This window comes from Salmo trutta, chromosome 25 (genome assembly GCF_901001165.1).
Source record: "Salmo trutta chromosome 25, fSalTru1.1, whole genome shotgun sequence".
Classification (NCBI taxonomy): Eukaryota; Metazoa; Chordata; class Actinopteri; order Salmoniformes; family Salmonidae; genus Salmo; species Salmo trutta.
The window spans coordinates 47,074,429-47,098,147 of NC_042981.1; the positions used below are offsets into that span (position 1 = coordinate 47,074,429).

The following is a 23,719-nucleotide window of genomic DNA, read 5'->3' on the forward strand; positions in this document are numbered from 1 at the left end:
AAAATAACCATTGCTCTACTACTTCTCCCTCTTCCTCCATCATGGTGGCCCAAAGTACATGGCAATAATTACAGGTTTAATGGCTATCACTACTATCACCAGCCACCCGGGAAATGGCCAGTCATGTACCTCCGGCCCACAGCACCACCCCCTCCACTTGAACAGCCGGTCAGCACCCCAAGCGGCACCACCACTCCCATCATCAGTGCTGACACAGGTAGAAGACTTTAGGCAAAAAAGAAAAACCTCCTTTTGATTGAAACCCTCAAGGACTGATTGGTTTCTGGGTATAAACTTGAATCGGAGCCCACCCTCTTCTTTTGGTGTTTTTATGTGTTTTTTTTCTTCCTTTTTTCTTCCTTTTACAATCTCTTTATTCTAGGATTGAGCAGGTGCTGTCATATAAGTCACTATTCGGTAGTTTTTTCCTCCTCTGCAGGTGAATCTTGAGAGAAGTAAACATGAACCTTCTATTTGGTTTACTATATTACATTGAAATTGGTTTGGTGTCCATGTTTACTTTCCTCTGAAATGTTCAGAAACTTCTCTCACTAAGCTTTCTCACTAAGCTTTCATCCACTTTTTCTTCAGACTTTTTAAAACTGTTCTTTTTACTGCTGTTTGTAGTATCATTGCTGTGTGTACTGAAGCAAAAACGGTTGCCCGCTTAAAACTAACGCTCCCATGCAATCTATTTGAAATAGTAGTACCTAGTAAACTCACCAATAAAACATATCAAGCTGACTTGCTAAAACCCTAAGCAACTTCAGACCTGAATGTGAAGCCTGAATGTGTTTGATACAGTAGATGTGACAGAGGAACTCTGACTAGCAGTTCTCTGTCAAAGTGTGTAGAGCAAACCATTCCACCCTCGGTGGTAAAAACCAATGTTCCAATTTTCCCTCGCAGGAACCCACTGCAAAAGCCGGCCCCTAGACCTGGTGTTCATTATCGACAGTTCACGTAGTGTGCGCCCCACAGAATTTGAGAAGGTCAAAATCTTCCTGGCTGACATGATCGACACCCTCGACATTGGCTCGGATGCCACGCGGGTGGCCGTCGTGAACTACGCTAGCACGGTGAAGATCGAGTTCCTTCTCAAGACGCACTTCGACAAGGCAGGCCTGAAGGCAGCGCTGGCCCGCATCAAATCTCTAGCTGCTGGTACAATGACTGGCCTGGCTATCAAGACAGCCATGGAGGAGACCTTCCCTGAGGAGTCAGGCTCCCGGCTAGCTAACAAGAACATTGCCATGGTGGCCATCATCGTAACCGATGGACGTCCCCAGGACACGGTGGAGGGGGTGGCCGCGACAGCGAGGGCGGCGGGCATCGAGATCTACGCAGTGGGGGTGGACAGGGCGGACATGAAGTCCCTGCGTCTCATGGCCAGTCTGCCCCTGGATGAACACGTGTTCTACGTGGAGACCTACGGCGTCATTGAGAAGCTCACGTCCAAGTTCAGGGAAACCCTGTGTGGTAAGAGAGTGAGGCAATTTTTGTATTTATTTAATCTGTATTTAAGCAGGGAGTCATGCTGAGACCATGGTTTATTTTGCATGAAAACATCAATAAACAACAATTACACTATACATACCAGTCAAAAGTTTGGCCACACCTACTCATTCCAGAGTTTTTCTTTATTTTTACTATTTTCTACATTGTAGAATAATAGCGAAGACATCAAAACTATGAAGTAACACATATAGAATCATGTAGTAACCAAAAAAGTGTTAAACAAATCTAAATATATGTTTTTTTTATGACAGCTTTGCACATTCTTGGCATTCTCTCAACCAGCTTCATGAGGTAGTCACACAGAATGCATTTAAATTAACAGGTGTGCCTTGTTAAAAGTTAATTTGTGGAATTTCTTTATTTCTTAATGCGTTTAAGCCAATCAGTTGTGTTATGACATGGTAGGGATGGTATACAGAAGATAGCCCTATTTGGTAAAAGACCAAGTCCATATTATGGTAAGAACAGCTCAAATAAGCAAAGAGAAATTACATTCAATCATTATTTTAAGACATGAAGGTCAGTCAATCATTTCAAGAACTTTGACAGTTTCTTCAAGTGCATTCGCAAAAACCATCCTCCTCCATGGTTCACGGTGGGAACCACACATGAATAGATCATCGGTTCACCTACTCTGTGTCTCACAAAGACCCTGCGTTTGGAACCAAAAATCTAAAATTTTGACTAATCAGACCAAAGGACAGATTTATTGGCCTAAGCAAGTCTCTTCTTTTTATTGGTGTCCTTTAGTAGTTATTTCTTTTCAGCAATTTGACCATGAAGGCCTGATTCACGCAGTCTCCTCTGAACAGTCGATGTTGAGATGTGTCTGTTACTTGAACTCTGTGAAGCATTTATTTGGGCTGCAATTTCTGAGGCTGGTAACTCTAATGAACTTATCCTCTGCAGCAGAGGTAACTCTGGGTCTTCCTTTCCTGTGGCAGTCTTCATGAGACGCAGTTTCATCATAGCGCTTGATGGTTTTTGCGACTGCACTAGAAGAAACTTTCAAAGTTCTTGAAACTTTGAAAAAAGCTCAAAAGCTCCACAATTAAGGAATTGAATAATATAGGTACAGCTTCCTTTTTAGTCACCATGGATGTGGAGTCTCTTTACACCACCATTGAACATGAACAAGGTTTGGCAGCTATGCACCATTTCTTGAGTACCCGACCTGAAACTGAGATGCCTCCTACAGAATTCATTGTCTCACTGACTGAATGGACTCGTAATCATAACATCTTTATCTTTCAGGACTGTATTTTTAAACAGGTCAAAGGATGTGCCATGGGAGCTTGCTATAGCCCTTCCTATGCTGGTTTGTACTTAGGTAAATGGGAAAATGACTTCATTTTGGATCCTTCTAATAACCATTTTTTTGACCGGATTATATGGTGGGGACGCTATATTGATGATGTTTGCCTTTTTTGGTCCGGCTCAGAAGATGAACTTATTTCCTTCCACCAATACCTTAACAGCATTAACCCTAACATCAAACTAACTATGGAGTATAGCAAGAATAACATTCATTTTTTGGACCTCGACATCCGTAAAAATGACAAAGGTTGTTTGCACACATCAATCTTTAGGAAGCCTACAGATGGGAATACCATTCTGAGAGCAGACAGCTTTCACCCCAAAAGGCTAAAAGAGAATATTCCATATGGCCAATTCCAAAGAGTCCGCAGAATTTGCGATCAGGAAACAGACTATGTTGTCAAATCTGTTGAATTGGAGAATCGTTTCTTGAATCGGGGCTACAGCATCCAGGTCCTGAAAGATGCAGGTACAAGGGCTGGATTACTTGACAGAGAGAACTTGTTGCGAAGGGGAGTGCCTCGTGATGCATCAGAGAGAGTGTATTTTGTTACAAAATACAGCACTGAAGCAGAGAACATTAAAAGAATCATTAAAAATGATTGGGGAATCATCCAAAGTGATACGCTACTACGCCAAGTCTTTCCTGAGCCACCGGTCATAAGCTTTAAGAGATGTCCTACCCTAAAGGACAAATTAGTCCACAGTTATCTTCCGGGTGACTCTCAAAAAACTTGGCTTGGCCACAAACCCAAGGGCTCTTTTAAATGTAACCAGTGCAACCATTGCAGAAATATTGCACAGAAAAAGTATTTTGTTGATACAGCTTCCAAAATGGAGTATTACGTCAAGCATTTCATTAACTGCAAAACCACTCATGTCATCTATAGATTGGAATGTCCACAGTGCAAGGTGTTCTATGTTGGACGGACAAAGAGACGCCTTTAAGATCGCCTAGCGGAACACAAGTACGCCATACGGGTAGGCACTACAAGTCCTTACACCATGGTTTTTTAAAAACATTGTTTCTATTGAACATGCCATACTAATAAAGGCATTTTAATCAATTATATGAAGAGTGCCTTGGTCCTCCTTTCTTTTTGAAGACCAACTCAACCCTTTTACCAAAGAGCACCTTCTGTCTACCAACATTTACTATTGTGTACCTTAGTAGCGCTTCCCTTCCTCCTCTTTCTACTAGCTCCACAGCTGAGATTGAAGTATCTGTCCATAGGGCCACTTTAAGCCGTACACTCCACAGAGCTGTGCTTTACGGAAGAGTGCCAGAAAAAAAGCCATTGCTTGAAGAAACAAATAAGCAAACACATTTGGGGAGTCTCCCACATGCTTTTTGGTGAAAACCAAACATATGGAAGAAGGTACTCTGGTCAGATGAGACAAAAATGTAGCTTTTTGGCCATCAAGAAAAACGCTGTCTGGCGCAAACCCAACACCTCTCAACACCATCCCCACAGCGAAGCATGGTGGTGGCAGCATTATGCTGTGAGGATGTTTTTTCTTTGGCAGGGACTGGGAAACTGGTCAGAAGGATTGATGGATGACGCTAAATACAGGGAAATTCTTGAGAGAAACCTGTTTCAGTTTTCCAGAGATTTGAGACTGGGACGGAGGTTCACCTTCCAGCACGACAATGACCCTAAATATACTGCTAAAGCAACTCTTGAGTTGTTTGAGAGGAAACATTTAAATGTCTTGGAATTGCCTAGTCAAAGCCCAGACCTCAATTCAATTGAGAATCTGTGGTATGACTTAAAGATTGCTGTGCACCATCGGAACCCATACAACTTGAAGGAGCTGGAGCAGTTTTGCCTTGAATAATGGGAAAAATCCAAATGGCTAGATGTGCCAAGCTTATAGAGACATACCCCAAGAGACTTGCAGCTGTAATTGCTGCAAAAGGTGGCTCTACAAAGTATTGACTTTGTTGTTTTGAATAGTTATGCACGCTCACATTTTGTTTATTTTTCTTGTTTGTTTCACAATAAAAAATATTTTGCATCTTCAAAGTGGTAGGCATGTTGTGTAAATCAAATGATACAACCCCCCCCCTAAAAAAAATCAAAAAAATTATTCCAGGTTGTAAAGCAAGAAAATAGGAAAAATGCTAAGGGGGTGAATACTTTCGCAAGCCACTGTACGAGCCCTAACCAACAATACAGTTTAAGAAATATGGATAAGAAAAATAAATAAAAGTAACAAGTAATTAAAGAGCAGCAGTAAAATAACAATAGTGATATTATATACAGTGGGGTACCGGTACAGAGTCAATGTGCGGGGGCACTGGATAGTTGAGGTAATATGTAGGTGGAGTTATTAAAGTGACTATGCATAGATAACAACAGAGAGTAGCAGCGGTGTAAAAGAGGGGGAGGGGGGGGGCAGTGCAAATAGTCTGGGTAGCCATTTGATCAGATGTTCAGGAGTCTTATGGCTTGGAGGTAGAAGCTGTTTAGATTCCTCTTGGACCTAGATTTGGCGCTCCGGTACCGGTTGCCGTGTGGTAGTAGAGAGAACAGTCTATGACTAGGGTGGCTGGAGTCTTTGACAATTTTTAGGGCCTTCCTCTGACACCGCCTGGTAAAGAGGTCTTAGATGGCAGGAAGCTTGGCCCCAGTGATGTACTGGGCCATTGGCACTACCCTCTGTAGTGCCTTGCGGTCGGAGGCCGAGCAGTTGCCATACTAGGCAGTCTTGCAACCAGTCAGAATGCTCTCGATGGTGCAGCTGAAGAACCTTTTGAGGATCTGAGGACCCATGCCAAATCTTTTCAGTCTCCTGAGGGGGAATAGGTTTTGTCGTGCCCTCTTCACGACTGTCTTGTTGTGCTTGGACCATGTTAGTTTGTTGGTGATGTGGATGCCAAGGAACTTGAAGCTCTCAACCTGCTCTCCTGCAGCCCCGTCGATGAAAATGTGGAAGCGCTTGCTTCTCTTTTTCCTGTAGTCCATAATCCGTTACAGTTAGTAGTTACCTGGCCAAAATTGTAATCAGTAATGTAACTTTTGGATTACCCAAACTCAGTAACGTCATCTGATTACATTCAGTTACTTTTAGATTACTTTCCCCTTAAAGAGGCATTTGAAGAATAAAAAAATGCATGTTACCAATTGAACAACATATATTGCAGGATAAATCAATGTTAAAGTTTACATAGCTGGCCATACACTATCGGTCAAAAGTTTTAGAACACTTACTCATTCAAGGGTTTTTCTTTATTTTTTACTATTTTCTACATTGTAGAATAATAGTGAAGACATCAAAACTATGAAATAGCACATATGGAGTCCTGTAGTAAACAAAAAAGTGTTAACCAAATCAAAATATATTTTATACTTGAGATTCTTCAAAAAGCCGCCCTTTGCCTTGATGACAGCTTTGCACACTCTTGGCATTCTCTCAATCAGCTTCATGAGGTAGTCCCCTGGAATGCAATTCAATTAACAGGTGTGCCTTCTTAAAAGTTTTGCGGAATTTCTTTCCTTCGTGCGTTTGAGCCAATCAGTTGTGTTGTAACAAGGTATGGGGGTATACAGAAGACAGCCCTATTTGGTAACAGACCAAGTCCATATTATGGCGAGAACAGCTCAAATAAGCAAAGAGAAACGACAGTCCATCAATACATGAAGGTCAGCCAATATGGAAAATGTCAAGAACTTTGAAAGTTTCTTCAAGTGCAGTTGCAAAAACCATCAAGTGCTATGATGAAACTGCCTCTCACGAGGACTGCCACAGGAATGGAATACCCAGAGTAATCTTTGCTGCAGAGGATGAGATCATTCGAGTTACCATCCTCAGAAATTGCAGCCCAAATAAATGCTTCACAGAGTTAACACAGAGACTGTGTGAATCAGGACTTCTTGGTCGAATTGCTGTAAAGAAAACACTACTAAAGGACAACAATAATAAAACAGACATGCTTTGGCCAAGAAACATGAGCAATGGACATTTGACCGGTGGAAATTTGTCCTTTGGTCTGGAATCCAAATTTGAGATTTTTAGTTCCAACCGCCGTGTCTTTGTGAGATGCGGTGTTCATGAATGGCTGATCTCCGCATGTGTATTTCCCACCGTAAAGCATGGAGGAGGAGGTGTTATGGTGTGGGGGTGCTTTGCCGATGACCCTGTCTGTGATTTATTTAGAATTAAAGGCACACTTAACAAGCATGCTACCACAGCATTCTGCAGTGATACTCCATCCCATCTGGTTTGCTCTTAGTGGGACTATCATTTGTTTTTCAACAGGACAATGACCCAACACACCTTCAGACTGTGTAAGGGCTATTTTACCAAGAAGGAGAGTGATGGAGTGCTGCATCAGATGACCTGGCCTCCACAATCCCCCGACCTCAACCAATTTGTGATGGTTGGGATGAGTCGGACCACAGAGTGAAGGAAAAGCAGCCAACAAGTGCTCAGTATATGTAGGAGCTCCTTTAAGACTGTTGAAAAAGCATTCCAGGTGAATCTGGTTGAGAGAATTCCAAGAATGTGCAAAGCTGTCATCAAGACAAAGGGTGGCTACTTTAAAGAATCTCAAATATAAAATATATTTCGATTTGTTTAACACTTTTTTGGTTACTACATGATTCAATGTGGGTTATTTCATAGTTTTGATGTCTTCACTATTATTCTACAATGTAGAAAATAGTAAAAATAAAGAAAAACCCTTAGGTGTTCTAAAACTTTTGACCGGTAGTGTATGTGGATGTAAAAATGTTTTACTTCATGGGTTGGTTAAGTATGCTTCTTCTAACCCATCGCTTTCTACTGCATGTAATAATACAATTAAATGATATGTTCACATTAAAAACCAAAGTCTATCAGAATTGCAGTCATTCCAATAAATGTTATATCCCTTGATCTTCAAGAATAGGACTTGGAAATTTGGAAATATAGATTAACCAAATTGTTTTACCTGAGTATGACCTCAAAACTAAGGACTTATTAGACAGCCCTACTCTGTTGTTTATCATTTTGTTGTCATGGACGACTGATTGGGCTCATTGATTTGAGTAGAAAAATAAATGCTGCGCTCATGGAATGGCATGCTTTGAGCACTACTGAAAAGTGCTTTTACATGTGAAAAATTAATGCCATGTGCTGTATTTGCTGTAGGCCTATTGTTTACTTTTTTGTTGGTGTTCTTTGATATCTTGATAATATACAGCTGTTTAAAAGGGCAAATCCACAGATGGAAACAATAACAAAACTGTCGCCTCGCCTATGTTTTGGTAAAAAGCTGAGGGATGGGCCTGGAGAAATGTAACCACTCTTAGATTAATAGACAGAGCTATGGATGCAAGGACTGACCATCCATGATATGACAATTATTGTTTTAACCATGTTATGAAGCTATACAGTGTTTGTTTACATTTACAATGTTTACAAATATTAGAGAAAAACTAACTTATATTTTTGGCTGAAGTTGAACAAAGCTCATGAGGCATTCATAAATTATATTCTTACATATATATATATATATCCATATATATATCTCCATAGATTTTTCTATGTATATATATCCATTGATTCTTCAAGATGGATACACGTATGTATATCCATTGATTCTTGAAGAATATAACTTATAAATGCCTTATGAGCTTTGTTCAACTGTCACACTCCATGAGAACCATATATATAATTTGTAAGTCGCTCTGGATAAGAGCGTCTGCTAAATGACGTAAATGTAAATATATATATATATATATACACACACACATCCAAAAATGGATGTAGCTGTGACGGGATTGTGTAGAGGTAGGTGAAGGAGTCAAGAGCAGAGATGTCCGAGATGCGTATTTAATAGGCAAGTCCCACAAACATACAGGTCAGGTCATACAAACCAAACATACAGGTCATACAAACCAGTTACTCACGGAAGGAGGGAAACAAAAAACAATGCTCCTAAACTTACACACACTATGTATAATACGTGAGAACCAATAAGGCACAACCTTAGCGAACAACATCACATGAACAATCCCACACAAACCTAGGCAGGCCCACACAAACCTGGGTAATTATACAAACAGAAATTAAGGCAAATGAAAACAGGTGTGAAAGAACCACAGACAAAACAAACGGAAAAGGGATCGGTGATGACTGGTACGCCGGCGACGCCGACCGCCGAGCGCCTCCCGAACAGGGAGAGGAACCACCTTGGTGGAAGTCGTGACAGTAGCAACTACAGATTGCCAATTTAAGTCTATCAAAAGTGTACAAGTTTGAGCATGTGTCCGTAGGCCTATGGATTTGTTTTTCATCAGCATGAATTAGATTGAGCAATAAAAGCACCACTTTTTTTTCACAGGCTTGGATATACACTACGCATTTTTCACTGGCTGTCCACTGGTTTCAAAAACAATGATTGATAGGCAGCTTAAACTTCTTGAATTCAACCATTATTGGGTTCAAATACACATTTGGATTTGTGAACAGCCATCCACAACAATCACAATCCGTAAGGCGCAAATAGCTAAATGAGAGAGCAGAAGTGTGAATCACATCGATGCACTATGTAGATATCAATGATAAGTGATATCCGTATCGCTGTAGACTACACCACTACTGTCATCCTTACCTCCAAGCGTTTATTCAAGTTGGGTAATCTTTGGATGTCGACAGCAGTCGCACCATTGGAAGACATAGCTTGGATTGTAGCCTACAAAAGCCTATTCCTGCTCTTTTCCTGCGATCCATCAAACACATTTGGTGAGTCATCATAATGGTCTCTGACTTGTGGTCAGAGTCGCTCAGGTGGAACAAACTTAAACTTGCGCCTGTTTTCAATCCTGATTTGAATGTAAATTGAGAAAATAGAAGTGTCCGATGTTTTTTAGCAAACATCCTTTCAGAATTTAAAAGTAACCCTTGAAGTAATCTAGTATCTGTAGTCTGATTACAATATTTTTAGCTGGTAACGTAATGGATTACAGTTTTTAATCCATTACTCCCCAACCCTGCATCTACCCTACCTCAGTTTTGGGTTTGTCTAAGTGACCCTTGTCCTGTCCTGTCTTCCTATCTTTCCCCAGATGTGGAGATATACACAGTCGGTGTGGTTAAAACAGAGGAGAGAGAGCTCCAGGAGACAGCCTCTGTGCCCCATAGCCAGCATTACTTTAACTTGGCCACCTTTAGCACCGTCGACTCCATAGTTCACACCTTAAAGAGCAAGTTGTGCCAAAGTAAGGAAGAAGGAAATGGATGAGCATAGGGAGGTAAAGCATGAGCTAGCTGCTAGCGGAACAGGATTTAGACACAGGAAAAGGACACGAAGGAGCTCGGCCATCTGACTTGTTTTTGGCCTCATGCGTTTGTTGGACCGATGCCTGGGTATCTCAAATTGCATGCCGTCACCTATGGTTTGCTTCAAATCTTCGGGAGACTTTGAAAATCGAAGTATATGAACTATTAGATGATGGGTGTAACGAGTGCGCTGAGAGTCAGTAAGCAAGTTCAGGGAGTGAGTGTTTTAATAAATAAAAGAAACAATGAACACGAAACACAAACAACGCACCGACAAGAAAACCGAGTAAATAAAACCTGAGGAAAGAACCAAGGGGAGTGACAGATATAGGGAAGATAATCAAGGAGGTGATGGAGTCCAGGTCAGTGTCATGAGGCGCAGGTGCGCGAGACGATGGTGACAGGTGTGCGGGATAATCAGCAGCCTGATGACCTAGAGGCCGTAGAGGGAGTATACGTGACAATGGGTTTGTGTTATGATGAACAAGTGCTTGAATGAATGGCTGGCCCACCGCCTTGGTTAAAGCCTTAAAGTGATTGTTAACCTTTTGCAAAACCCAATTGATTTACCACTGACTTCCCCTCAATGATTGAAAAAGCTTCACCTGATCATTGACCAAGTACTTGACACCACTTGACTGTATGCAATGTCTGTATTTGTAGTATTGACTTTACATTAAGTCAACTAGTTTTCACACTTTTCATTAAGTTGCTCCAAAACCACGTAGTAACAGGCAATTATGATATTTGGTAGCAATTTGTAACTCCACAATTTGTTTCCTTGTAACCAATATGGAAAAGGGTTTTAATAGATTCCTAGGTGTGGATGAAGTGTCACGTTATTACACTTTACTGTGTAATACTGAGTAGCCTATCAACTTGTTAGCTATAACTTGTTTAATGGGAACTAGAGTTACTTAATGTACATTTCTATATTTATTCATGATTCAATTCTGCCACTGATGTCTCTTTCAGAGGATGCGAACGAGATGAGTGGGAATAAGCTGAGTGAAAACGTGTGCATGTGTGATGCTCAGATTGCCTTCCAGATGAAGATGCAGTTCACCATACAGGAGCTGACCAGCAAACATATCCTTTTACCTCACCATTGTTTTATAATGGGTGGTATTTATTTATATAGCAATTTCACAAGACCTCAAAGCCACTACAACCAGCTGCAATGTTGTACATACAGTATGCCTGCCAGTGGTGTATCACAGTTCTGGGTGGATTTATTTTTCTTCCATGGGAAACAGAGAAAAAAATTCAGTTTTATAGCTAATCTCATGCTATTTTACACATTTTCCATTAGGCTGAGAGAAAATGTTGCTGTTTTCAAGCTCAGGGATTCTTGAAAGACGGGACAATCTCAATATTTGTCTCAATATTAACAACAATTTAAATATATAAACATCCATTCAAAAGTTTGCAGTCACTTAGAAATGTCCTTGTTTTCCATAAAAACATATATAAAATGAGTTGCAAAATGAATAGTCAAGACTCCATAGCTCCATAGGTTATAAACAATAATTTTTTATTGAAATAATAATGTTGTCCTTCAAACGTTGCTTTCATCAAAGAATCCTTCATTTGTAGCATTGCAGACCTTTGGCATTCTAGTTGTCAATTTGTTGAGGTAATCTGAAGAGATTTCACCCCATGCTTCCTGAAGCACCTCCCACAAGTTGGAATGGCTTGATGGGCACTTCTGTACATACCATACGGTCAAGCTGCTCTCACAACAGCTCAATAGAGTTGAGATCCCGTGACTGTGCTGGCCACTCCATTATAGACAGAATACCAGCTGACTGCTTCTTCCCTAAATAGTTCTTGCATAGTTTGGAGCTATGCTTTGGGTCATTGTCCTGTTGTAGGAGGAAATTGGCTCCAATTAAGCACTGTCCTTCCTTCTTCAAGATCCCTTTTACCCTGTACAAATCTTTACATTTACCCCCACCAAAGCACCCCCAGACCATCACATTGCCTCCACCATGCTTGAAAGATGGCGTCAAGCACTCCTCCAGCATCTTTTCATTTTTCTGCGTCTCACGAATGTTCTTCTTTGTGATCCGAACACCTCAAACTTAGATTTGCCTGTCCATTACACTTGTTTCCAATCTTCCTCTGTCCAGTGTCTGTGTTCTTTTGCCCATCTTAATCTTTCATTTTTATTGGCCAGTCTGAGATATAGCTTTTTCTTTGCAACTCTGCCTAGAAGGCCAGCATCCCGGAGTCGCCTCCGGGATGCCAAGAAACTGAAGATCTCATACAACGCTGTGTACTACTCCCTTCACAGAACAGAGCAAACTCGCTCTAACCAGAATAGAAGGAGGAGTGGGAGGCCCCAGTGCACAACTGAGCAAGAGGACAAGTACATTAGAGTGTCTAGTTTGAGAAACAGACGCCTCACAGGTCCTCAACTGGCAGCTTCATTAAATAGTACCCGCAAAACACCAGTCTCAACATCAACAGTGAAGAGGCGACTCCGGGATGCTGGCCTTCTAGGTAGAGTTGCAAAGAAAAAGTCTGGCCTCAGTCTGGCCAATAAAAATGTAATATTTAGATGGGCAAAAGAACACAGACACTGGACAGAGGAACTCTGCCTAGAAGGCCAGCATCTCGGAGTCGCCTCTTCACTGTTGATGTTGAGACTCAAAACAGACATTTGTAAAAAATGAAAAATGATTAACTAGAAAATCCCCTATAAAAACAATCACTCTATCAGATCTTTAAGGACTCTGACAGACTTGACGTTAGACAAAAATCTGACCGATATTTTACGGAGTTGACAAAAATCATTCAAGTGGTATACACAGTAGCAATTTCGTTTTTCCTCAGTTACTTTATGACTCTAAAACCTAATTAAAAATGACATATTTGAAACAAAATTAATATTCTATGGAGTTGACCATTTATGGTTGTGACTGTGGTGATTCCAATATTGTTTGTTTAAATCTATCAAAAGTGGAGAATTATTATGAGTTTATTATGAGATTATGAGTTGTCTTGTTCCACTACATTTAATGAGGACACGAATAAAGGGTCCTTATGGTATAACTGACCCTGCTCATTCCTGATTCATTTTAGACAAATCTGACACAGTAAACCAAATCTCCAGACGCAATGTTTTGAGAGAAATATTATTTAATGCAAGGAACAACATACGATCATTTTCAGTTAATATTCATGTTTGGCTGTTTTTTGAATTTTAAACACTTTTTTTGGAGAGTTTGAAATTGGGATCCTTTGCTCCGGACGAGGGCATTTCCAGACATAGAGCCGACATGGAAATTAATAATATTGAAAGTATTTTGAACATTCCAAAAACACATCTTTTTGCTTATAAAATTCCTGTAAATGTAAAATTTCAGCTCGAATAATGCAAAATGAATACTATAAAAAATTACGTTTCCCTGCCGGACAAGGATTTTCCCGACTTTTTCCTGCTATTCCACACATTTTGCCATGAGGCTGAGCGATAATGCTATCTGGGGGGCACAACCTCTGGGGGGACCCCAACCTCCCCATAAGGAGGCCCCTACAATTCATAGGGCCCTTACGGGGGCTACAGGGTGTGTGCTACACCAGTAATGCTTACATATATTGCTCTACTTTAAACTGTTACCCTTTCCTCTTTCCAATTCCCGAGACAATAAAGAACTATGACAGTTTAAGATTGCTCATATGTATATAGTGTACATGTATTGAAGAAGACAAATGTTTCCTTGACTGTTGTCCACTAGATGATCTATTGAGGAAAGTGACCCAGTTTGGACGAATGCGTTGATTCTAAAGAGGATGCTGCAAAGAGACCATTCAGAGCTCACCCAGTTAACCTCAATCTAAAATGGCTGTACAGTTTTCCTGTTTTAGCAACCTTCATTATTAACAACAGTCCATTTTGGAGTTATGTTCTGTATAACCTCCTTCAATCTATGTGTTTTACATATAAGACATTTTGTTTACCATTGAATGACTTGGCCAGTAATGTTCCATTTGCTCACAACAGATAACCCCCATTTCAAAGTTGATTTTTTTGCACAATAATTTGCTCCCCATGGTAGCACCTTTCCAGTTAAGAATATTCCATATGTATTTTATCTTCCACTTAAAATGAAAGTGTAGAGGAAGCAATAGGCTATATCACTGACAATTGATTTGTTTCCTTATTGTGGCATGTGCAAGATAAATGAAAGACATGACACATTACATGTAATTTATGTTAATGCATAATTATTGAGTATTCCTTAACTTGTATTTAAATAAGAAAATGAGCTTGTCATATTCATGTGTTGATGAGGTAAAAGGAAGTGTGCATTTTTGTGTAGTTTGTGTGTGTATATCAAAAAACAGTGCCTTCAGAAAGTATTCAGACCCCTTGACTTTTCCACATTTTGTTACGTTACAGCCTTATTCTGAAATGGATTAAATAAAAAAAATCCTTAGCAATCTACCGCATACCCCAATACCCCATAATGACGAAGTAAAAACTGATTTTTTTTAAATTTTTGCAAATGTATTAAAAATAAAAAACAGAAATAGCTTATTTACATAAGTATTCAGACCCTTTGCTATGAGACTCGAAATTGAGCTCGGGTGCATCCTGTTTCTACAACTTGATTGGAGTCCACTTGTGGTAAATTTAATTGATTGGACATGATTTGGAAAGGCACACACCTGTGTATATAAGGTCCCACATTTGACAATGCATGTCAGAGCAAAAACCAAGTCATGAAGTCGAAGGAATTGTCCTTAGAGCTCTGAGACAGGATTGTGTTGAGGCACAGATCTGTGGAAGGGTACCAAAACACTTCTGCAGCGTTGAAGGTCCCTAAGAACACAGTGGCCTCCATCATTTTTAAATGGAAGAAGTTTGGAATCATCAAGACTCTTTCTAGACCTGACTGCCTGGCCAAACTGAGCAATCGGGGGTCAGGTAGGTGACCAAGAACCCGATGATCACTCTGACAGAGCTCCAGAGTTCCTCTGTGAAGATGGGAGAACATTCCAGAAGGACAACCATCTCTGCAGCACACAACCAATCAGGCCTTTATGGTAGAGTGGCCAGACGGAAGCCACTCATCAGTAAAAGGCAGCCCGCTTGGAGTTTGCCAAAAGGCACGTAAAGACTCTCACACCATGAGAAACAAGATTTTCTGGTCTGATAAAACCAAGATTGAACACTTTGGCCTGAATGCCAAGCATCACGTCTGGAGGAAACCTGGAACCATTGCTATTGTGAAGCATGGTGGTGTCAGCATCATGCTGTGGGGATGTTTTCAGCGGCAGGGACTGGGAGACTAGTCAGGATCGAGGCAAAGATGAATGGTGCAAAGTACAGAGAGATCCTTGATGAAAACCTGCTCCAGAGTGCTCAGGACCTCAGACTGGGGTGAAGGTTCAACTTCCAACAGGACAACAACCCTAAGCAACCAGCCAAGACAACGCAAAAGTCGCTTCGGGACAAGTCTCTGAATGTCCTTGAGTAGCCCAGCCAGAGCCTGGACTCGAACCCGATCGAACATCTCTGGAGAGACCTGAAAATAGCTGTGCAGCAACACTCCCCTTCCAACCTGACAGAGCTTGAGAGAATCTGGAGAGAAGAATGGGAGAAACTCCCCAAATACAGGTGTGCCAAACTTGTAGCGTCATACCCAAGAAGACTCGAGGCTGTAATCGCTTCCAAAGGTGCTTCAACAAAGTACTGAGTGAAGGGTCTAAATACTTGTGTAAATGTGGAATTTCAGTTTTACTTAAACACTTCAAAAGGTCTTAAAGACTTAAGTGTTACATGGATATAAGGAAGTCAAGCACAATATAACAAACATAAGAAATATACCTTTGCTGGCTGTCGCCAAGTCTATCAGCTACCAAACAATTTGTTTTCAGAATAATTTGCCTTAAAAAAAAGTAGAGACTTAAAAAAGATTGTGAACTTCAAATGGAATGTTAACAGACTATAGCTGTAGGATAAAAACATAACATAATATTGCCAATGTAGACAGGCATGCCACATTTCCCAGACTGAGCCATAGATATTCTAATATATCGCTCTGGCATTTCCCATTTCAGAAGTGTTTACATAAATTAATGAGATATTCTCTCTTTTGAGATAATAATCTTGGAATAAAGAGACAAACATGTATTTGCTCACTCTTCCCAAGTTTCTAAAGAGAAGCAGAAGGGAGTGCAACCAACAAGGATTACAACACAACACAGAAATCATTATGGACTACAGTTACCACAATGTTGAGAGCTGAAGCCTCGATGATGCACTTTCTAGTGCGTGGTTACCAGGGATAACGTGGAAGTGATGCAAAAAAGCTAGTTTGTTAAACGAGTTCATGGAGGAAATCATACTTTTCAGATGAAATAAATAAATACCTAACAATGAATGTATCTTGTGTGGTGTTAGCTATATTCAATATCTAGTAAGGAAACTGTTTGACAGCAAAGTCTGAATCTCAAGATAACTTCAATAAACTAGCGAGCTGCTAGGTAGTTTATCACTTTTATACAACGGGTTACCAACATATTCAATAATGATTTACATATTTTCATTAACGTTATTTTGATGAATTTATTCATACTATTTCATCCTTCCACAAGATATAGTCCCGACACAAATCTAGGGTTGCTACCAAGCTGGCTGGTCGTTCGTTCTATCGGTTTGGTTGCCAGAGACGCGACCCAGTCGTTAAATCTTTTTGTTCTGTATCTATGGACGCAACCCAGTCGTTCATTCTAAATATTCTATTGCCATACTGGCTTATCCCTTGCTTGCTAGCTAGCCAACTACGGCTAACTTACAGTCACGTCAAACAGTAGAGCCAGAAAAACAACAAAGTAGCTGCATTTGCATTTGTTTAAGCTGTTTGCTAGTGACATTTATTTGGATACATCTATAACAATCACCTAATGATGCGCGATTTCACCTGGCATAGAAAATGTGCTCTCTCGTCAGGACACTGTTGTTCAGAGGAGCTAGCCAACAACACAGCTAACACAATCACTTTAAACTGAAGCTGGAAAGACTGCAAACTAGCTGCACTTTGTTTCTTTTGACCTGTTTTCTATTGATATTTCTTTGTATACATCCATAAAAATTATGATGATTCATGATTTCGACTAGCTGAGAAAAGCTGCCTACTTGTCTGTCTCATCCCGACTCGTTCATTACTATGTGACAACTGGAGATAGAATTTGAATATTGCAACAATGTTGCAGAGAGCAAGGTCTATACAAATCGCCACTGTTGAAAACTAAATGTTAGTCTAAAAGAAATTTTAGATAATGTCTAGATGCTTTTTATAGTGGAGATCAAGTTTATAAATTGCCTGGCTGGGCTGATGAGACAGTGGACAATCAGATGCGCAATCAGATGGAACAGAGTAAATAGGCATTTTGAAGTCATAGATTTAGTTGGTGGTAACTTGTGGAATAGACACCAGCTGGAGTACAGTTTTAACCACTCAGCATTCAGGATTAGACCCACCCGTTGTAAATTATAATTGCCAGCAACGATGTTTATCTATCCATTTCCGTGACATTAAGCTATCAGATAATTGTGACGATACGCGTGAAACAACTTTGCATTTTTTGTTGCCAATCAGAGAGCAACAACATGTATTGTCATATGACATTGCCAATCTTTGGTGTTGCATGCCCTGTAATTATTGTTTTCATGACCATCATGCACACAGTCTCTGCCATGTGTGAGTCAGCCATTTACAGATAGCTTGCTAGTTGAGACATCCTAAACTGGTCATGAAATAAGTTGTTCCCATCTTGGGTAGCAGTCTTATTTTTCAGAGGTTCTGTTGGCATGAATGATACAATCAGTGTCCTTTCTCAGCCTACACCAGTACAACACAAAGTTATTTTTCTAGCTAAATGCACAACCCTCTTTCTCTCGCAGATTGCCATCCCAAACAACACATGGCTGAAGTGTGTCTTGGAAGAAAGGCTTCATAGCCTGTGGAAGAGATTAGGGTCTTCTCAAAGTCCTGAAGCTGGAGACGAAGACAGGTGAGCTGGTTTTCCAGCACAAGTTACCTCTATAAATTCCAGATTTGCTTAGCTGTGTTATGCAATGTTTATAAGCCCATGTGATTCAGATTCAAAATGTTTCTGAAACAGCTACAGTAGCTAATTGTGTGTTAAAAACCATTTAAACCCATAATGAGTTTAGCAACAGAAGGCATATTCTGCCAGCAGTATTAATCCACCTGTGTCAATCAGAAAGTAGACCTACGGTGGTATGGTGTCAGGAACCAACTTGCTCGGTCTTGTCTATATTAGGCTACTTTAGAGCTATTGTATAATTCAAGCAGCTTGTGAAGTTGACAGAGTTATTTAACTTACTGTAGATTATATACTCAGTTTATTAGGTACACCCATCCAGTACCGGGTCAGACCCCCCTATGCAGAACAGCCTGAATTACTCGTGGGATTATTCAGGGCATGTAAACGTTGCTCAATTGGTGTCAAGGGGCCTAACATGTGCCAGGAAATCATTCCCCACACCATTACACCCCCGCCGCCAGCCTGTACCGCAGGGCCATCACCAGAGTTTCATAACATTCGGGGTTCAGTCTTGAAGACCAGGGGCTGAGGGGTTTGTGGGTCTGAGAAAGAAAAAATGTATTTTCTAAAATGACTGGAGACATTACAATAATATTTTTTAATGCCACACATGTCTTAAATGCAACCAATAGCATAGGCCAAAGAAAAGAGTGGATACACAGATTTTAGGCAAGGAAATTATAGTCCACCAACTTTCTAGTGGCACTCACCTATTCAAACAGATTTTTGTATTTTGTATTTATTTTGAAATATTGCGAAATACCTTCTAGCTGCTGCCTGCTGTTCATTGACAGCCACACCTCAACAATCAGCTGTTTTATATTTGCCGTGCAGGCTGCCCAATTGCGGGATTCCAGACTGTAGACTAGGTCTATGCGCTCATAATGTGACAAAACACAATACACAGCATTTTTTAAAATAAGCTACTGATCCTCTGTGGCTAAATTATGCTGGTGTAGTATTTTCAATGATTTCATTTATTTATAGAGATAGGAGTAATTATATAATTTGGCAAATTTATTTCAATTTATCTGCAGCACCTCTTCCTGGAGAGCTATGTTTTCTTCAATGTGCTGTGCTCTCCCCAAAGCCAAATTATTATTCATTAAATTGATTGTGGTCAGTAACCCCATATGAGGTTATTGTGTAGGTAGGCCTACTCTTACAATAATATTTAAAATAATCTATTATCAAGTAGCCTAGCCTACAGTTATGAGAATAGTAAGTCAATGAAGCCAATAGTGGTTTCTGCTATATTGTTATTGAAATTATGTAGGCCTGATGACGTTTTTAAACAATAAAAAAAATATGTCAAATGACTTGAATAGCCTATGGGAAAAGTGTACAAATGTGTATTCGCATTAGTCGGAAAAGTGACTAAAATGCATCAGAAAAGTATTGGAAAGTTCAGGAAAGCATCAGGGAGGCTATTGGCCTAGTGTATGTGTACAGAAGATCTGCATTGCTTTCAATTGATCATAAGCACTCACCTCAATTTAGCTAACATTTCCCATCATAATTGTAACCAAATATCCATACAGAGATTCAGTGAAAACAAAAATGAGACATTGATTTATTTATCAAGATGATTTCCCGTGCTTGTCTCAAAGCAGCACAATGATGTTGTCTCAATCAAAACTGTGGCGGACTTTTCAGTTGACCACACATGGCAATTGCTTTACATTTATTATAACAAGTGCTACAAAAAAGGTAGCCTACCGGAGCACAATTATTTTATTATTAGTATTATGACATCATTTCTGAATGAAGGTTGACACCGACATGAAGCCTATTGGTTAAAATAATTTTAGAATATACATACAATTAATGCATAATCAAAATTGCATGATTGCCTATGCCTACATATACTGTAAGTGACTAAATGAAAAGGTTATATTTTTTTAAACCTAAAACACCAAATTAGGCCTACCTTATATAAATTAGGCCATCATCACTGTCAATCGGGAATGATAATTCTTTACGTTTTACAGGTGAAACGTCCATGCTGCATGCATGACAACCATTTGATCCAATTCAGTTTCATGAGAATATGCATTTCGATCTTCTTGAATGATGTAAGTAAGGTTGTTTCACTGGCCGAAATTAATCGAATTTTAGAGCAGATGGAGTTAAACACAAATCAAATTTTATTTGTCACATGCGCCGAATACAACAGTCAAGTGCTTACAGGCCCTTAACCAACAATGCAGTTTTAAGAAAAATACAAAAAAAAGAAGAAATAAAAGTAACAAATAATTAAAGAGCAGCAGTAAAATAACAATAGCGAGGCTACATACAGGGGGTACCGGTACAGAGTCAATGTGCGGAGGCACCGGTTAGTCAAGGTAATTGAGGTAATATGTACAGTGAGGGGAAAAAAGTATTTGATCCCCTGCTGATTTTGTACGTTTGCCCACTGACAAAGAAATGATCAGTCTATAATTTTAATGGTAGGTTTATTTGAACAGTGAGAGACAGAATAACAACAAAAAAATCCAGAAAAACGCATGTCAAAAATGTTATAAAATGGGAAATAAGTATTTGACCCCTCTGCAAAACATGACTTAGTACTTGGTGGCAAAACCCTTGTTGGCAATCACAGAGGTCAGACGTTTCTTGTAGTTGGCCACCAGGTTTGCACACATCTCAGGAGGGATTTTGTCCCACTCCTCTTTGCAGATCTTCTCCAAGTCATTAAGGTATCGAGGCTGACGCTTGGCAACTCGAACCTTCAGCTCCCTACACAGATTTTCTATGGGATTAAGGTCTGGAGACTGGCTAGGCCACTCCAGGACCTTAATGTGCTTCTTCTTGAGCCACTCCTTTGTTGCCTTGGCCGTGTGTTTGGGTCATTGTCATGCTAGAATACCCATCCACTAACCATTTTCAATGCCCTGGCTGAGGGAAGGAGGTTCTCACCCAAGATTTGATGGTACATCGCCTCGTCCATCGTCCCTTTGATGTGGTGAAGTTGTCATGTTCCCTTAGCAGAAAAACACCCCCAAAGCATAATGTTTCCACCTCCATGTTTGACGGTGGGGATGATGTTCTTGGGGTCATAGGCAGCATTCCTCCTCCTCCAAACACGGCGAGTTGAGCTGATGCCAAAGAGCTCCATTTTGGTCTCATCTTACCATAACACTTTCACCCAGTTGTCCTCTGAATCTTTCAGATGTTCATTGGCAAACTTCAGACGGGCATGTATATGTGCTTTCTTGAGCAGGGGGACCTTGCGGGCGCTGCAGGATTTCAGTCCTTCACGGCGTAGTGTGTTACTATTGTTTTCTTGGTGACTATGGTCCCAGCTGCATTGAGATCATTGACAAGATCCTCCTGTGTAGTTCTGGGCTGATTCCTCACCGTTCTCATGATCATTGCAACTCCACGAGGTGAGATCTTGCATGGAGCCCCAGGCCGAGGGAGATTGACAGTTCTTTTGTGTTGTTGTCACCTTCTCACCAAGCTGCTTGGCGATGGTCTTGTTGCCTATTCCAGCCTTGTGTAGGTCTACAATCTTGTCCCTGATATCCTTGGAGGGGCTCTTTGGTCTTGGCCATGGTGTAGAGTTTGGAATCGGATTGATTGATTGCTTCTGTGGACAGGTGTCTTTTATACAGGTAACAAGCTGAGATTAGGAGCACTCCATTTGAGTGTGCTCCTAATCTCAGCTCGTTACCTGTATAAAAGACACCTGGGAGCCAGAAATCTTTCTGATTGAGAGGGGGTAAAACATTTTTTTCCCTCATTAAAATGCAAATCAATTTATAAAAATTTTGACATGCGTTTTTCTGGATTTTTTTGGTTGTTATTCTGTCTCTCACTGTTCAAATAAACCTACCATTAAAATTATAGACTGATCATTTCTTTGCCTAGTGGGCAACCGTACAAAATCAGCAGGGGATCAAATACTTTTTTCCCTCACTGTACATGTAGGCAAAGTTTTTAAAGTGACTATGTATAGATAATAAGAGAGAATAGCAGCAGCGTAAAGGAGAGGGGGGGCAATACAAATAGTCTGGGTAGCCATTTGATTAGATGTTCAGGAGTCTTATAGCTTGGGGGTAGAAGCTGTTTAGAAGCCTCTTGGACCTAGACTTGGCTCTCCGGTACCCCTTGCCTTGTGGTAGCAGAGAGAAAAGTATATGACAAGGGTGGCTGGAAACTTTGACCATTTTTAAGGCCTTCCTCTGACACCACCTGGTACAGAGGTCCTGGATGGCAGGAAGCTTGGCCCCAGTGATGTACTGGGCCGTGCGCACTACCCTCTGTAGTGGCATGCTCTCGATGTTGCAGCTGTAGAACCTTTTGAGGATCTGAGGACCCATGCCAAATCTTTTCAGTCTCCTGAGGAGGAATAGGTTATGTCGTGCCTTCTTCACAACTGTCTTGGTGTGCTTGGACCATGTTAGTTTGTTGGTGATGTGGACGCTATCGCAGCCACCACATGAGAAACAAAATGCAACATTTCAGCACAATCATCCTAAATTGTCATAAGAAATGACATGGTGTTTATGGTGTAACAGTAGCCTGACATTACCATGCTACTATATTTGGTTTGTTATGTAAAATACTAATTAATCATTAAGTGATCTTGCGAGACAGCACCATTCTCAGAAGTGGTGGCGCATCACTCTTCTGCACACTGGCAGCATTACACTCCTGATTATAATGGTTGGAGGACTTTGTGAGTTTCACTTAACCACAGCTCTATGAACTAAGTGACACCATTGCAGCAGCACAAAAGATTCGGGGTTCACCCAAAATCATTACAGGGTAAAGCCCCAAAAGCCAAGTTCTGGTGATGTTCATGCTGTACCGTTGACAGCAGGCAGGATGGGACAATGGACTCATGCTGCTAAGCCAAATCCTGACTCTGCCGTCAGCATCGGTAAATCCAAGACACTGTCATACGTGAAAAGCCCAGTTAGTAAATGTGCAAGATCCAAGATCCAATTGTTTTAGAGTGTTTAATACATTCCCACTTCTGAAGAGTGGATACCTCTTAGCTATAGGAGACTTAGAGAAAGTCAGTTATGTTGCAGATAAAGATGACGGTCAACTGTCTGTGTAACGTGATTGGAGCCATCAGTATAGCAGGGATCCACTGGTACGCAAGGTCAGAGGGCTACGTGGAGCCAGACTGCCCTTGCTTGGCCATCTCCTTCAATAACGGATGGTGTTAGGTCATGCACCATGACAAGGATGAAAGTGAGTGAATGGGCAAGGGGGGGAATGGGGTGGGAGAAAGGGAACGCTTGTTGAGATGGCATAATCCTTAATCAATCATGAATCCTTTCAAATGTCTGCTGTAATCACTTGTTGCCAAATTATGCCAGAGGTCTAAACAGTATGAGCAATATTTTCATGTTTTCAAGTTTGGAGTAATATAGTCATAATGACAATGATGACGATAATCTTTATGAAGGTCGTTGCTCCACGGCCAATATCCCTTCCTTGCAACCCTTTCTCCTGTCCCTCTCCAGGCCCAGTGTTCATAGACATGCTGATGAACATGGCCAGTATGCAATAG

The 23,719-nt window shown here is 40.6% G+C and overlaps 1 protein-coding gene across 1 annotated transcript; it reads left to right on the top strand.

The window, feature by feature from the left end:
* LOC115162686 (matrilin-3-like) lies at positions 1-23,719 on the top strand. Its single transcript, XM_029714170.1, has 4 exons — positions 1-217; positions 910-1,479; positions 11,080-11,187; positions 23,673-23,719. The coding sequence occupies exons 1-4, from the start codon at positions 124-126 to the stop codon at positions 23,717-23,719; spliced, it is 819 nt and encodes a 272-aa protein (XP_029570030.1). The 5' UTR covers positions 1-123.

Excerpts from the sequence above, each read along its gene's own strand:
- LOC115162686 (XM_029714170.1), top strand. The coding sequence starts at position 124 with ATGTACCTCCGGCCCACAGCACCACCCCCTCCACTTGAACAGCCGGTC. Across the intron at positions 218-909 it reads CATCATCAGTGCTGACACAG|GAACCCACTGCAAAAGCCGG; the intron begins GTAGAAGACTTT and ends TTTCCCTCGCAG. Across the intron at positions 11,188-23,672 it reads CACCATACAGGAGCTGACCA|GCCCAGTGTTCATAGACATG; the intron begins GCAAACATATCC and ends GTCCCTCTCCAG.